We start from the raw sequence: 16,849 nt of genomic DNA, 5'->3' as shown, positions 1-16,849 counted from the left end.
GGGAATGCTTTCTGTGAATGTGCAGCTGTTCCTTGCTGGCTGCCCCATGTCTGCATCCCCTCTGCTTGGCAAAAGGCTCAGGTCATCCTTGTGGTGTGCTCTGTTCTCTCCCTTTTTGTGTTATTTGCGTAGACAGTAGTGCTGACATCAGTATGGCAGGGATGTGTGTGGCCAAATCACTGTACATCAGTTGTGTGACTTCTCTCTGTCACAGGGGTTTCACCCTCCTGCTGATTCATGATTGGTGGGAGCCTGCGGGGTTATAGATGCACTCCCTCTACATCAGAGGTCTGTTATTTAATTTCCATTTCTATTATACAGCACACATATGGTGCTGACCAGTGGTGCTGTTGCATTTGGATAAGAATATCAGCTTATTCTAAGTCTCCTATACAAATCCTATATCTCTTTGCTTCCCTTTTGAAGTGCTACAGAAAATAAAAGACAGTAAGAGCTCTGCAGAAACTCTCTCCAGCAAAGACACAAACAACAGCTGAAAGATGGAAAAGACGGGAAAGGCATCTGCACATCTACAGATTTCCTATGTTGAAGGCCCCCTTTAACGACGCATCCAAGGGACCAAGCCCTATGAAGATATGTTGAGGGACTTGGGAATGTTCAGCCTGGAGAAAAGGAGGTTGAGAGGGGACATGATAGCCCTCTTTAAGTATTTGAAAGGTTGTCACTTGGAGGAGGGCAGGATGCTGTTCCCATTGGCTGCAGAGGAAAGGACACGCAGTAATGGGTTTAAACTACAAGTACAACGATATAGGCTAGATATCAGGAAAAAGTTTTTCACAGTCAGAGTATTTCAGCAGTGGAATAGGCTGCCTAAGGAGGTGGTGAGCTCCCCCTCACTGGCAGTCTTCAAGCAAAGGTTGGATACACACTTTTCTTGGATGCTTTAGGACAGCGGTCCGCAAGCTTGCGCCCGCTGCAGATTGCTGCTCCAGGGTCCGGGGAGAGGGCGGCCCGGGGGTCCGCGCACACGCGGCAGCCCCAGCGCAAGCCCGCATGCGCGGCAGTCCGCGCATGCGTATTTGCGCCACTGCCATGCTGGCGGCCGCGGCTCCCCCTCCCGGCCCCTCCAGGCCGCCAGCAAATCAGCCGCTAAAGCAGCTGATTAGCTTGCAGCTCGGCAAGCTTCTCTTCCCTCCCTCCCCCGAAGCGAGAAGCTTGCCAGCTTCTCGCTTCGGGGGGGAGGGAAGAAGGAGCCGCGGCCCGGCGCCAAGGCCCCTGGCCGCGGGTTGGGGACCACTGCTTTAGGATGCTTTGGGCTGATCCTGCGTTGAGCAGGGGGTTGGACTAGATGCTCTGTATGGTCCCTTCCAATTCTATGATTATATCCCCCATCACTAAAAGTTAGCCTGCGCCTGATCTGCAGGTTTAACCATGACAACATGGAAGAGAATTTCCCTCATCAACTGCTTTCACCAATCTATTACAGTGTTTCAAAAATTTAGTATGTTCTACATACTCATGACGAAGAATTTTGAAATGGTTGGTAGAACTAATACTCCACTGAGCATCTGATCATCAGAACCTGTCAAGTTTACAATTCAACAGTATCCCGACAGCAGAAACTCTCATGTACTTGTACTTTAGGAATTATCACTGTTTACGTTCCATCTTTTGAATAGTAATTTTTTATGATGTTCTTGGATCTGTTTATTAAGATATGTCGTTCACATACACATTTCACTTCTGATGTATCTAGTAATTTATTTTTCCTGAGGCTTTCCTCCTATGGTTATTATTGTTCCTTATAAGGTACTGCCTCCTCCTTGTTGTGGTGTTATACACAAATAATAAACTCTCTTCTGCTAAACAGCTGAAAAAGCCAGCTGTCTCTGCTTCTCAGTTGGATAGCCTGACCACCCTGAATTCCAGGGAACAATAAATAAGCCAGCAATTACTGACCTCCGTAATTATAGTAAGAGAGATGCTTGGCTGTTGTAGTAGCCAGCCAACCCCCCCCTCCCCTTTTTATAGAGGCTACTTTAAAATGAGATTATAACCTGATCTGCTTTCTATGTTTTGTGACAAGAGAATCCCAATGAATCCTAACATGCAGTTTCAGTTGTGTGCTTGGAATATTTAATACTAAAAGAAATCTGATTGGCTGGGAATAATGTCATAACTCTGTTCCAGTTTCTGAGGACATTTCCAAGCTGCTAATGCTGGGCACTGCAGGCTGGAAGGCTAGATTTCACTTCAGCATTTGGGAAGGCTTATGTACTTCCATATAAAATTGATGTAAATACTCATTTTTGAATACACCCAACATTTCACTAAATTACTGCATGTGCCAACTCATACTATGAATTGTATTTACTATAAATTTTATTTATGCATGCGAAGGGAGTGAAAATGGGAAAGTCACAAGGAGTATTTACATTTTGATTTTTCTTCCATGTTGCTGTTATCAAGTAATTTGGGTCCAGATGTTGTAAAAACACTTTTAATATTCAATGCTGTAAATTGACACACAGACTCTCACACAGAGAAATTTCTTAATTTAATTTTCATACCTCACTTTGATTGCCTCACCTCATCACACGTTCACCAGGCTGCCTGTTGACCTTCCCCTTGAGTGTCCAGAATCCTCCCCTTCCTCACTAAAATCAACACCAGCAACTGCCTACCACCTGGGAGGTATGGGAAGAGCCCAGGCCCATGCCGTCCTCTGGACTTCCTCTAACCCAGGGACATGGCCTCCTCTGACAAGGGGGCTCCAGCCCCCAATATCCAGCTCTAGCCCAGGTGATGTCCCAGCCAGACCTGCAGGTCTGTCAGCATCCACCTGCCTCTTTACCAATACACATACTACACACACCAAAACTGTAAAGTATGACTTTACAATGAGGGTTCAGCAATCATATCCAGTAAAGATCAGGCACAATCTAAAGCATGCTTAAAAGTCTAAGTTGCCATTTAGCCAACTAATCCTAACAAGCCAGTGTAAACATTTAAAATGTACAATGTGAAGGGAACAATGAAAGGAACTAGGGTCGAGTCTGCACTGGGCTTTTTATCCTCTCCCAGCTCGAATAAATCCCTCCTCTCTGCACTGAATTTGATTTCCATTTTGATTTTGGGCCCTTTACATTTTCCCTCAGCAACATGCATGATTGATCCGCAGGTGACCATACCTTTCCCCCACAATATCCAGGAGCTGGCTTTTAAAGCCACCAGCATAAGTGTATATTATTGCTGTTTAACATTCTGCTCCATGCCTCCAATGCTGATGTAGCAAATCAATCTTCCGTGATTGGCCAGGGAATCAGTTCAAAGATCTCCTGGTTCCCAGTTGCAAGGCTTCCCTCCCTGTTTTAAAGTGACTGCGCTCCAGAAGCCCACACTTCTCTCAGCAGAGATTTATCTCTTGGATTTATTTCCCCCTCCTCGTTCACTGTGAGGCTGCTGTCTCCAACCCTCCCCCCCATTCAGAAAAAGAAATAGTCCCCTACTTGTCAAACGTACAGGAAACTCACAACAAACTTCTTAATAATAAAGAGTTTTATTGATTAGTACTATACGCAAGAGACTGAGAAGTCAAATCTGACCAGAGGCCAGATTTGCCCCAGCTTATCAATACATTTCTCCCGCCCAAAACTTGACAGTTCCCAAGGGAGGGGGCAGAAGAGAAAAGACATATGTGTAACATAAACAGGATTTCGTTCACACAACCTTGAGGAGGTGACAACAACCCCGTGAGCCCACAACAAGATAAGGTTAGCATAACATCACTATTCATTTTTATAGCTAGAAAAACTACAAGGCCTGGGGCAAGCAGGCGCCAGGTCCAATAAAGCAATATAACTGACATGGAGGAACTCAGGCTAATTTATGACAGAGATTCTACAATCCTGACATCCCTCCGCATTAAAACAAACTTCCCTCCCCCTCCTATCCTGCATCGACGGGACGAGGACAGTCGGGGAAAGCTCGATGGAAAGCCCGGAGAAGGCGGGGCGCCTTTACGTTCCCCGCTTCCACCCACTCTTCGTCTCCTGAGGGGAAATCCTTCCAATCAACCAAGTATTGGAGACGGCCCTTGTGCACACGAGAGTCCAGGATCTGGTTGACCTCATAGTGGGTGTCTTTATCAATGTAAATTGGCACCGGTGTAGCTGGAGGGGGGTGCCCCCCATCCGGGGTAGGGGCTTTCCGCAGCAGGCTGGAATGAAAAACCGGATGCACATTCCTGTAAGTTTTTGGCAAGGCTAGTTCCACAGTTACAGCATTAATCAGTTTTACAACCTTGAAGGGCCCCACATATTTAGGACCAAGTTTCTTTGATTTTTGTTGGCAGCGCAAGTTCTTTGTGGAAAAATAGGCCAAGTCACCCACTTTCCATACGGGCGCAGGTGCCCGTTTTTTGTCTGCCTGGGTTTTATAAGCCTGTTTCGCATCTTCGAGGCTTGTGACTATGGCTGGCCACCCTGCACTAATAGTCTCTGCCCACTTATTGACTTCAGGAGCTTCGGAGGAATTCAGCTCCCAGGTAGGAGCAGCCACCAAATCAGTACCATACACTACTTTAAAGGGGGACACACCCGTGGAGGCATGGGCCCCATTATTGTAGGCAAACTCAGCCAGTGGCAACAGGGCAACCCAGTCATCTTGCTGGTGGTTGATAAAACAGCGCAAGTATTGTTCAAGGATTTGATTCACCCTTTCAGTCTGGCCATTCGACTCCGGGTGATAGCCCGAAGTGAGGGCTTGCTCCACCCCCAACAGTCTCAAGAGCTCCCGCCAGAACTTGGCAACGAACTGGGGGCCCCGATCCGTCAGCAGACGTCCCGGGATCCCGTGTAGACGTAGTATGTGGGTCACGAACAATGAGGCCAATTTGGCCGCTGAAGGCAAGCCTGCGCAAGGGATGAAATGGGCTTGCTTGGAAAAAGCGTCCACTACCACCCAAATGACGGTTTTCCCCTGGCTGGGAGGCAGGTCTGTGATAAAGTCCATTGTGACATCAGTCCACGGACGGGAGGGGGTGGGCTGGGGTTGCAACAATCCCTTTTTCTTCCCACCAGCTGGTTTAGAGACGATGCAAGTGGGGCACCCCTGCACGTATTTTTCCACGTCCTTACGCAGAGTTGGCCACCAGTAATGTCTCCTGATCAGGTGCAGAGTTTTCACAAACCCAAAATGTCCAGCGGTTTTCGCATCGTGGCAGAGTTTCAAAACGTCCCCGCGCGCCGCTGCTGGGACAAAAAGCCGCTCGCCTTTGAAAAACAACCCCCCTTTCTCAGTTAGGTCTGGGCGGAGGGAGTGGAATTCGGAGTCCTGCGATACCTCCTTCTGAACCCAGCCCCCCGGGATGGACGCTCCAGGCTTTGTTTGGCTGCGCGTCACCGCGGCCATCCCCAGCTGGGCGGGGGTAAAAACTGTATCCACCAATGGGTCGCGCTTGCTGGTGTACTGGGGCAAGCGCGACAGGGCGTCTGCCAAAAAGTTCATTTTGCCCGGCAGATGCTTGAGAGAGAAGTTGAACCGAGCGAAAAACTCCGCCCACCTCATCTGCTTCGCTGAGAGCGAGCGGGGCTGCTTGAGAGCCTGGAGGTTCTTATGGTCCGTCCATACTACAAAGGGGACTGCGGACCCTTCCAACCAATGCCTCCAGGTGGATAAAGCTAACTTTACTGCCGCCGCCTCTTTTTCCCAAATCGCCCAGTTTCTTTCAGCCCCGGAAAATTTCTTAGACAAATAGGCTAGCGGGTGTAACCTCCCATCCTCCCCCTCTTGCAGGATCACGGCCCCCATTGCCACATCCGAAGAATCTACTTGCACGGTGAATTGCTTAGTGGGGTCGGCATGGGCCAGCACCGGTTCAGAGGTAAACAACAGTTTCAGCTTCTCAAAAGCGTCCTGACATTGGGAGGTCCACTGGAGCGGCGCGCCAGGGCGGCTTGCCGCCTTTCCCCCCTGTTTTGTCTTTAACAAGTCAGTGAGAGGTAATGCCACCTTGGCGAAACTGGGGATGAACGTTCTGTAAAAGTTTGCAAATCCTAAGAAACTTTGCAATTGTCTCCTGGTGCGAGGAGGTTCCCAAGCCAACAAATCCCGCACTTTGCCTGGGTCCATCTCAATCCCAGCTTGGGAAACCCGGAAGCCCAGAAACTCCACCGCATCTCGGTGGAACTCACACTTTGAAAGTTTGGCAAACAATTGGTGCTTCCGCAGACGGCGGAGCACTTCGCGGACCAAATCAGCATGACTCTCAATATTTTCAGAATTCACCAAAATATCATCAATGTACACCAACACCCCCTGATACAATAAATCGTGCATAATTTCATTGATCATATTCATGAACACGCCCGGAGCGCCAGCGAGGCCGAACGGCATTACAGTGTATTCAAATTGCCCCAGGGGGGTGTTAAAAGCAGTCAAATATTCATGTCCTTTTTTTATCCGGACCCGGTAGTAGGCCTCCCTCAAGTCAAGTTTCATGAAAATCCGCGCCTTCCCCAAGTGACCAAGCAAGTCCTTTATCAAAGGCAGCGGGTAGGCATTACACGTAGAAACAGCATTCAGACCACGGTAGTCCGTGCAGAGGCGTAACGACCCGTCTTTCTTTTTCACGAAAAGAACCGGGGCCGCCAGGGATGATGTAGCGGGTCTGATGAAACCCCTGGCCAGATTTTTATCCAAGAACTCCCTGAGTTCAGCCATCTCCCTCGGGCTCATTGAATAAAGCTTGGCTTTTGGGAGAGACTCCCCTTTCTTTAATTCGATGGCACAGTCAGTCTTACGGTGAGGGGGAAGCTGGTTGCACTCAGATTCCGCAAACACGTCTGCAAAGTCCCGGTACTCCGGAGGGAGAGTCCCATCCCCCACGGATCCCAACGCTGCCACTACCCCCTTGTCCAGGGGGAGCTGAGGCTGAGCGTGTTGCTTGCAACCAGGGGAGGTGAATTCCACGGTCCCCTCTTTCCACTTTACCGTGGGATCATGCTCCCTCAACCAATCCAGCCCCAACACACATGGGAATGCAGAGTGGGGTGCTACCAGGGGTTGGATCCGCTCCCAATGTTTCTTAACGTCCAAGTCCATAGGGCGCGTCTTCACTGTGGCTTCCCCCCCGGGAGCGCACTTCCCATCTAGTTGGGTGATCGGTAGGGGTTCCCCCAAAGGCACCTTGCCCACCCCCAGAGTCTCGGCCAGTGCTGGGCTTACTAAAGATTGGGTGCACCCTGAGTCCACAATGCACCGGACCCCCACCGGATTTGGGATTGGAGAGAGTGGCAGGCAGTAGTATCAAGGGGGAATCACTCACCACGCGTTTGCCCCTGTTGGCGGCCTGCTGGCGGGGCGCCTTTACAGCAGACCGTCTTCGTTTCCCGACTGCTCCTCTGCTTGATCCTCGCCATCCTGACCACTGCCCTCCTCCGAGTCTTCCACGGCCGTCGCTGTGCCCGCCGGCACCAGCAGAGACTTGGCACTTTTCTTCGGGACGGTTTTCTTGGCGGGTTGGGCTTTCGCCGGGGGGCTGCCAGTAGCTCTCGCCCCGGTCACCGTCTTTGAGGGGCATTGCGCGAGGAAGTGACCAGCTTGGCCACATCCCAAGCACAGCCCCTTCTCCATGCGCCGAGTGCGTTCAGTCGGCTCCAACTTTGCTTTCGGCTTGACTTTCACGGGGGTAGAGGTTTTCGCTCCTGCCTTCCCTGCAAGACCCTGGAACACTGCGGCCCTCTCCAGACGATTCTCCATCTCTCCGGCCAGCTGGATCCATCCGTCGACCGTGAGAGGGTCGTCTAAAAGGAGGCATTTGCTGGACAAGTCCCCCGAGAGACCCCCCACGAACGCGAGCACGCGTTGGGGCTCGGTCCAGTCCGGCACCGAGGAGGAAAGCTCTTTGAATTCTCTGGCGTACTCGACCACCGACAATTCTCCTTGCCTCAGAGCTTTGAGCTTTTTCTCCGCTGTCTCCCTCTCAAACGGTTCCACGTACATCTGGCGCATGGAGCGCAGAAAATGGTTATAATTGCGGATGGCTCGTGGGTTGTAACGGTACAAGTCCAGGAACCACTTTGCTGCCTTGCCCTCCAGGGCTTCCCCCACAAACCGCATGCGCTCGGCGTCATCATGAAAAGTGAACCCCATGTCCATCATGTAGGCTTGGAGATGCATCAGAAACATGGGAAAGGTTGCGGGGTCCCCCGAAAACTTAGCCTTGAATTTGTAGGTGTTCCGCATTTCCACTCCCCGGAGGTGAGGAGGCAGACGTCCCTGGCCCCAATCCGCCGGGGCCGGGATTCTCGCTCCACGGCCGATGCCTCGCCCCAATCCTGCCGCCGCTCTCACCTCCGCTGCAGCCCTTGCTGCTTCCGCAGCTCGCGCAGCCGCCACTGCCGCCTCTCGTGCCGCCGCCGCCGCCGCTGCTTCGGCTCCCGCAACGTCCGCTGCCGCCGCCGCTGCTCCGTCCACTGCTCCCGCGCCGTCAGCCGCTCCGGCTCCTTCCGCCGCTCCGCCGCCCCCGGCGCCCTCGCGATCCTCGCCTTCGCCCTCTCTCTGCGCCCTTGCCAGAGCCGCCGCCTCGGCCTCCGCAGCCGCTTGCATCGCTGCTGCCTCGCGTTCCCGCAGGGTGGGCAGACCTCCCGATCTCCGTCCACTGGGTTCGCGTGCACCTCCGCCGTGCACCTCTCGCAGCAGGCGTTGTGTTCGGCGTTGCTCCTCCGGATCTAACCGACCCGAGAGGTCCTGCAGCCAATTGGTCACTCTGTCCAGCTTGTACTGCAGGTCCTGCGTCTCACCGGCGGGCTCCAGCCCATAGCTAGGCATTCCAAGATGATCCGGCCACTGCTCGTCCCCAGTTGGTCGGTCATACTTCGATAAACGCCTGCGTTCGGTGACGTGCCTTTCCAAAAAGTCTTCAGGCCCAGGAGTTGCTCCCTCCACGGCCCTGAGCATGCCCGAGCTGTAAGGCCCCACACCGGCACCGTCGCCCTGGGAGAGGTCCCAATCCAGGCCCTCTCCTTGTTCTGTGAAAGTATTTCCTTCGCCCTGCATGTTGGCAGGTGAAAGGAGTTGTGAGATTTGACTTAATGTCAAACGTACAGGAAACTCACAACAAACTTCTTAATAATAAAGAGTTTTATTGATTAGTACTATACGCAAGAGACTGAGAAGTCAAATCTGACCAGAGGCCAGATTTGCCCCAGCTTATCAATACATTTCTCCCGCCCAAAACTTGACAGTTCCCAAGGGAGGGGGCAGAAGAGAAAAGACATATGTGTAACATAAACAGGATTTCGTTCACACAACCTTGAGGAGGTGACAACAACCCCGTGAGCCCACAACAAGATAAGGTTAGCATAACATCACTATTCATTTTTATAGCTAGAAAAACTACAAGGCCTGGGGCAAGCAGGCGCCAGGTCCAATAAAGCAATATAACTGACATGGAGGAACTCAGGCTAATTTATGACAGAGATTCTACAATCCTGACACTACTGCACTTGGCTCCCCTCCCCGCTCTTAGCTTCCCCAATCAAGTGCATAATAGTTTGTTTCAATTTCGGGGGGGGGGGAGGACGTCCAGGGTTCAAATTGATCTGAATTCAGCAGGATCGACAATGGAAAAAACAAATTAAGTGCAGAACAAGCCCAGGAAAAAGAACATTCCCGGACTAAGTTGCTAATGTATTGAGTAGACAGGTACAACTTAGAGGTTTAAGGTCGGCATCACCCACTAAAAATATCTTGATTCTCTCACCCCTTAGCAATATGAAAAACTACTTCAAGAAAATATTGTGTTAAATGGTTTTCATTCTCACTGGGTGTTAAAAGGAAACCCTAACTTGTCAAATCTAAGGAATCACTCTATAATCAAAACAGAGCATTGCTGCACATGTTCCATAATCATCTAATATTACTGCATTTATAAATGAAAGGGAGTGGGTAGTGCACATGCAGAAGCAAAAGATGAGAGCACCAACTTCATATTCTTGGCAACAATAGCATCAATCTGCAAGGAAGATTGCAATGGTTCGGAGGTATTTCTTCTTCCTATGCTCTCCTTTTATTCTGCTCCAAGTTTGACACTTGCAGATTAACAGAAGTAATTTTTTCCCAGATTTTTTTTTTTGGGGGGGGGGGGTGAGAGGCATGCTTTGTGTGCCAACTGGTGGGTGGGAATTTTTTTTTATCTGTCTCTATGGACCAACACATATTCGTTGGTCCAGGCAGTTTGCTTCTACCCTGTTTGGGTAGAAGGGAGAGGGAGACGGGATCAAGGGCACTGGAGACGGAGATTGCACTACTTTGCCCACCTTGGTTATACACATGTCCTTGGCGTGTGGCTTGCTGCTTGCTCTCCTCCCGCTAACACTAGATAGTTGGGATTTCTCAACTATCACTTTAAAATGGAGGATTTAGTTGCCAGTTTGCTGCTGGAACACTGGATGCAGACGATGTCATGTAAAACATAGGAAAAAACTGTCTGCATAAGGTTAGTATTTCACATTTTTACTTGGGTCACGGAATGGCCCTCTGAGATTGTCATCCTCTTTGAGGGCTATAATTCCAGTTACAGAGCATTAATGTCTCTCCCAGGGATCCTTTTACATGTGCCAGCTACTCCCTGCAGTTCAAAGGGTGCCCTCTTGCCTCAGCTGACATCAGCAGCTCCAAGCTGTCCACAGCCCCTCCCCATGCCTGCAGCTTTGTCCTTCAGTGGCTATTCCGGAGGGGGGGTGTACTCTGGCATTCCCTTCAAGGGTTTTCTTGCTGGAGAGCCTGTTTCTTTGGAGGTGGGTTGCCTTGTCACTTGGCAGGCTGTAGTGGAGGCCATAAAATGCAAAACAAGCTACCGCCAGAATACTCCCTTCCCTTTTCTCCGGTTGTGCTTTGTCCCTGTGTGTGTGAATGTAGTAAAATGGATAGCAAACCTGATTAGTAGTGGAGGGAAACTCCACCCCCTAAATTTGTTATTTTTCCTTAGCTTTCAGTTCCTGTTGGAATTGGGTAGCAATAAAGAAGTTGTGTTCTGCAGCTCCTGTGACTACAAAAGTGAGATTCTTCTGGGATCTTAGCAGAAACTAGGTTTTCCTACCAGGCTCCCTCCCTATACTTTTGTATTTTGAAGCTGGAGCAGCTACTGCAGGGGCCTGGCTTGAACACGTGTTAGAAGTATCTTTAACGCTTCTGCGGAGCGGAATAAATAAAAGAATAAGCCCGAAGGGGGAGGAGAAAGGGCAGGCTCTGTCCGGGATAAAAACTCGGAGGGCCCAATCAGGAGCCACAAAGCGGCTCCTGATTGGGCCCTCCGAGTGCCACTCCAGGGCCAAGCGGCCAATGGGGAGCCGTGCAAAGCCTGACTCCCCATTGGCCGCTTGGCCCAGCCTCGCCTTGCCCAGCCGGGGACTCACTGCGCACAAGGAGAAGCAGCCCTTTCCCGACAGTGAGTCCCCCCCCCGCTGGCTTCCCCTCGCCCAGACACACACACACACACATCCCCCCTGGCCACCCCCCCACGATCGCACCACAGCCGCTTCCCCGCCCTCACAGACATACACACACACACACACACACACAAAACCCCCCTGGACGCCCCCATCGCGCCGCCACTGCTTCCCCGCGCCCAGACACACATACACCAGCCAAACCCCCCTGGATGCCCCCCCACAAGTGCACCGCGGCCGCTTCCCTGCCCCCACAGAGACACACACACACAGCCACCCACCCACCGCGCTCTCCCACCGCTTCCCCCACCCCACACATCCACTCACACACTCCTCTCTACCCCTCCCTCTTTCCTCGCCACCTCCCCCTCCCGATTTGCCCCCCACGATTCCCTCCCACCCTTCACACACACCCTGTCCCCTCCCATTTCACCTACCTCTCTGCCTGCCTTCCTTTCTTCCTTCTTACTTCCTGACTTCCTCTATTTCTCCATCTCCTTCCTGTCTCTGTCTCTCCCTCTCACTTGCTTCCTGTCTTTCTCCTTTACTTTCTTTCTCCCTTCTACCCATCCTTTCAACCACCCCTTGTACTTCTTTCTCCCTCCCATACCTCCTTTCCTCTTCTTCCTTCTTTGCCTAAAATCTGCCTCCCCATTCTCTAGTGCCCGCTGTCTTCCTTCTACAGCAGGCTTAAGTTCTAGTGTTTGTATGTTTTGTAAGACCAGGTGTTGTTGAGGCGAAAAGGGAACACCTAAAGACAGAAATTCAGGAAGGCTGCAAAGCTCATCTTCTGCAACCCTGCAACAAACAAATCCCTTCAAAATATTTAACAGGATGGAATCAAAAAACTGCTCCAGATCTGCCCCCCCCCCGCTACCGCCTCCTTTCTAGCACAATCTATCTCCAACTCCTCCTCTGTGGTTGGAAGACCCGGGCAATGAAGCTCCTTGCCTCATTCGAAGCCACTGGGGCAGAAGAGCGCCAGAAGTATGCACGTAAGCTTTCTCTGTGTGCATTCTCTGACAAGCTGTCTGCCACTCAATTCAGAGGCTTTGCCAGCAAGGCAAGGGGCAGGGCTCCTTGAACTGCGGAACTTGTAGACAGGAAGATTCTCTTTCAGCTGTTGCTGTCAGTCACTAGAACACAAAGTTCATGAATATTACATTTTTTAAAAATACCTACGAATTATCTTGGCTCAAAATTAACGCTTCTGAGATATACATTGCTTATTATGTTCTGCTTTTAAATACTTTCCAGTTATGCCAGTTTTTACCATTTTTCTTAATATTCCTTCCGCCTTACTCCATCTCTTTAAAATTTTATGTGAAGAAGAACAAGCAGAGCCTTCAAAAGACCACTTGTCCAAGATAAACCCTGAGACTTAAAAAGCAACATGGCAATAGGGGAGGGGATGTAAAGAGGGAGAGTAGATCTAATAAACTGAGAATGAGATAAAAAGAGGCAGCAGTTAACACACAATATTTGCGTACATGTTATCATTCACATCAGAATTGTAGTCAATTCTATTATCCTATGATTGGAGATAAAATATTTATGTAGGCAAAAAAACAAATAAGGAAAGCTGCTGCTTCTTGGGAGGGAAGGACAGAAAAAATGTACTCACTTATTAAAAAGGTTCAGTCCAATCCTATAATGGCGCTTCCTGATGATGTCATTACTGAAGGCAGGAGAATCCCAGCTATTGCGAGTCTCTTTGTGGTATGTTTGCTTGCTCAATGTTTGTTCCCTTAGGCTATCTCGAGAAGAAGATTCTGAGCTGCAGTTTATTGTGTCATTGGAATTGGAAGTGCTATTAATGCTGTCATTGTCACCATCAGAGTAATCAGACTCAGATTTGCTTTGCCTGTTTGCTGTGCCATTAATAGCTAAGTGGCTATCAATAGGCCTTGGCCTATGTCTAGCTTCCTGCTCCTCTCGTGACATTATCTTGGTAGGGATACCATGTGAGATGTGCTTTGGGCTCCCTTGCTGACTAGTAATTCCTCTGTCATATGCATTCTGTCTCTTTAATGAACCTCTTTCTGAACGATCACTTAAGTCCACTGAACTGTCACTTGGTGGTTCTATAGTTAGTAAAGGCAGATGATCCATTCTCATCCTTTGCTCCTGGGATTCTAGTGATGGGGTACTCCTGCAGCTTGTGTCAGTGTCTATCTTATGATCTTTGTGTGTCATAGACCAGTACTCTTGAGATGGGTTTATTGACCGAAGCCTCAAGTCAGATTCTGTGCTAGATGGCCTATCTACAGATTGGGAAAGGGGCAGTGGTGGGGATAGTTCCTCTTCATCAATGTATAATGTAACATCACTATATGATGCAGTCATTTCATCAAGTTTTCTATGATCAACATTATGGCTTGTTGGTTTAACTTGACAACTGTCCCTCTCTATTTCACGGCTTCTGACTTGATCAGGTATTTGTACCTCATCAGAATGTAGGCTACGACAGTTCAGGGCATCATCAATTGACTCTGCAAGAGATTTCACTTGTCTTGAGAAAGCATCCTCTAGTTCCGTTATGGCATCAGCAAAATCAGTAGATGCTGCTGGAGATTTCATTGTAGCCGAATCACCAAGGTCACTACATTCAGATTGGACAAGGGCTCCTAACTTTGATCCATCATTTGTAACAGAAACTTGTTTCCCCTCAAAATAGGAACTGTGGACTTTCTCAGGTCCTTCAAATGAAAACTGCATTCTCATATTGGACAGCACGATGCGTCTTGACATACGATTTTCAGACATAGAACTTCTTAGCCGCTCAAAGTTTTTGTTCATCTGATACTGGCGAAAAGCAGTCTGTATAGTACGAGCAGCATGTCTAGTTATGAGACGGCCTCCATATTTCCGTTCTAGCATTTCAACCTAAAAAGGAAACATAAATATTTTATCACTCTCTTGCTGTAAGCTTATATGTCACAGAGACAACAACTTCTTCATTTTATCACTAAAAATATATGTTAGAAACGGGAGATCTAGAAAGATTTCTGAGAAAGACTCAATATATACAGAATCCTTCATCATAAGGTAAATTACCTGTATCCATCAAGGAGATCTCTTTTACAACAGTTATATATAAAATTTATTACCAAGTGAAAAGGAGTATGACCCGTATCTCTATGAAAATTATTTCCAGATAAAGGGCAGCAATTTAATTAGACATACTGAAAAATGTAATCGGATTTTTGATTGTGATAAAATCAGGAAGGATTAATAAGTATAATAAAACAAACTCTTCCTTACATTTTCTACAAAAAGCAGTTCACGTACCAATAGTAAAATGTTAATTATTTTTGTAATTTAGTAAAGAAAAGTTAACATAACTGAAAACATTTTAGATGTACTGTGAAATTATATTTAAATACACACAGTTTCCATGTATTAACCTTTCCAAAGACATTGTTTCTTAGATTCACTTAGACTGAAGAAATTTTGATGCTTATTGAACTAATTATAAAAAGTTATTACATCTTGGATTTCTTAGCCTGGATTACATTTAAAGTAACCATTCACTACTAGTCTTTTCCAATTATATATGTCACAGATATAATCAATTTTTAACAAAGCTCACTGAATCCTTTTCTTTCAGGAGTTTTTTCAATAGTTAAGAACAATTTTGCTGAAAACATTTCCCATTCAAACTTTCTCCCTTGAATTTTTCATTCGTGAAGAGTCCTTGAGATGTCCCAAGCAGCTTTTTAAGGCAAATGTTAATACAAGCATATCAACTCATATTATTTCTATTATTTTCATCAAAATGTTATGTACATTTCTGGGTTACATTCATCTTACATTCTAAATATTAATTTCCTCACTGCAGTGGTCTCCTTTAAAGAGAGCTAACAACGCTAACGGAAAGAGCTTACTGAAATCAGAACAAAGAGTAAAGCTGAAATCCTCTCAGGTAAGAATACTTTAAGATTGCCCGATAGATGTCTAAAATAACAATGCAATACAATTTATTTAGGGATACTTTTAACAGCTTTCTTTCCAGAGTTTCTCTGGAGCTTCACATTACCTGGCCTGACTTGCAAAGTAAAATTAACTTCTAAAGAATTCTCTATAGCAGGCATTCTCAACCAGGGTTTTGTGAAACCCTGGGATTTCTTGATAGCCCTAGAAGGGTTTCCCAAATGGGTGTGAGTTAATTTTTTATAAGGAAGCATGGGTAGGAGCATAAGGCTGACTTTTGCCTACCCTGCTCTCCTTCCCCTAAACTCCTTCCCTCAATACAGCAAAATAATGACTGCTGATTCTATGGCAAACTACAGTTTTCCATTTGAATTATAAAATTATCGGTGGTGCCTGCAAACCCCAGTTACACATCTTGGTTAAACCCAATTTGAATGTAATGGAAATCTGACAGAAACCTCAATTGCTCCATAAAATATATTTTATTTCTTTATTTGATTATATACTGCCGCTCTCAGCGGTTGTTGTGCAACAACTACTGCTCTTACTAGTACTGGATGGTGTGATCATATTAAGGCAGTTTTGTTTCATCTTTGCCAGCTTCTATGCTGACAACAAACAAGCTGCAACTTGAACTGAAGTCATCCCAGAGGACCTTCCCTTTGGGAAGAGACCTCGGCAGAGACCCGGCAGATGAGAACCTGGAGGACATCTTTTTCCAGTGCTGGATCACTAGACCTCAGTACTCTCCCCATCAGGAGTTCAGAATTACTGCTTTCCTAAAGGACTCCAAGGATATAAAATCTTTTCTGGAGTGACTTTAGTCCATAGCAGTAAGAAATGGTCTGCATTGGAGGTGGGGGGTAGAAATATTAAAAAACTGTTTCATTTTTTTATGTTATTTATTTGATTTTAACTGACTAGCTTATTTTTATTTACTTTTTTGGATGCAAGTCATCTTGGGGACTTTTTATTAGACAGGTAGTCACTAGGGTTTATGATGAAAGAGGAACTAATTACCATGTTATATGGTAGGAGTCTGGGGATGAGAAGAGCTTAGGCAAGCAAGCCTGAAATAACTTTAAAATTTGTTCATGTAGCGGTAAACACATTATTTTCAAGAACATACAGAAACTAGGGGCAAAGCTCGTTGTCTCCAAGAATACAACGGGCGCTAGAGCTTGGCAGTGGGAAGAGGAAGGGGAGGAGTTGTCCAGTCTGTAAGGGCATGGGGTTGTCATGTGTGTTGCGTGGGAGGTTGTGGTGGCATGGTGGCAAATGAGGCCATGGGTGTGGAGATATGGGTGTCAAGAACCTGTGGTGTGGAATGTTCGTTGAGTGTGGGAGAAGACTGACCTTTGGGAATTGTGGCATAGTGGTTACAGATGAGCTTTCCAGAGCCATGTCCTCAGATATGTGAAGGGAAAATCAGACTGGAGACTCTTCTTAGGGGAAGATTACATGGCAACCAATTCCCCCCAGTTCTGCGTCATTTCCCTTCT

The 16,849-nt window shown here is 47.8% G+C and overlaps 1 protein-coding gene across 18 annotated transcripts in view; it reads right to left on the bottom strand.

Annotated features, from left to right (window-relative positions):
- The window catches only part of IQSEC1 (IQ motif and Sec7 domain ArfGEF 1), a 466,480-nt gene that overhangs the window by 60,989 nt on the left and 388,642 nt on the right, over window positions 1-16,849 (bottom strand). For all 18 annotated transcript variants that reach the window (XM_077325626.1, XM_077325629.1, XM_077325627.1 and 15 more), the window contains one exon: window positions 13,039-14,300. In XM_077325626.1, the coding sequence (XP_077181741.1) occupies window positions 13,039-14,300 (1,262 nt within the window). The remainder of the gene's footprint in view (window positions 1-13,038; window positions 14,301-16,849) is intronic.

Source organism: Paroedura picta, chromosome 3, assembly GCF_049243985.1.
Source record: "Paroedura picta isolate Pp20150507F chromosome 3, Ppicta_v3.0, whole genome shotgun sequence".
Lineage (NCBI taxonomy): Eukaryota > Metazoa > Chordata > Lepidosauria > Squamata > Gekkonidae > Paroedura > Paroedura picta.
Note: the sequence above shows the minus strand (reverse complement) of the source record. Positions and strands in the feature narration are given on the sequence as shown.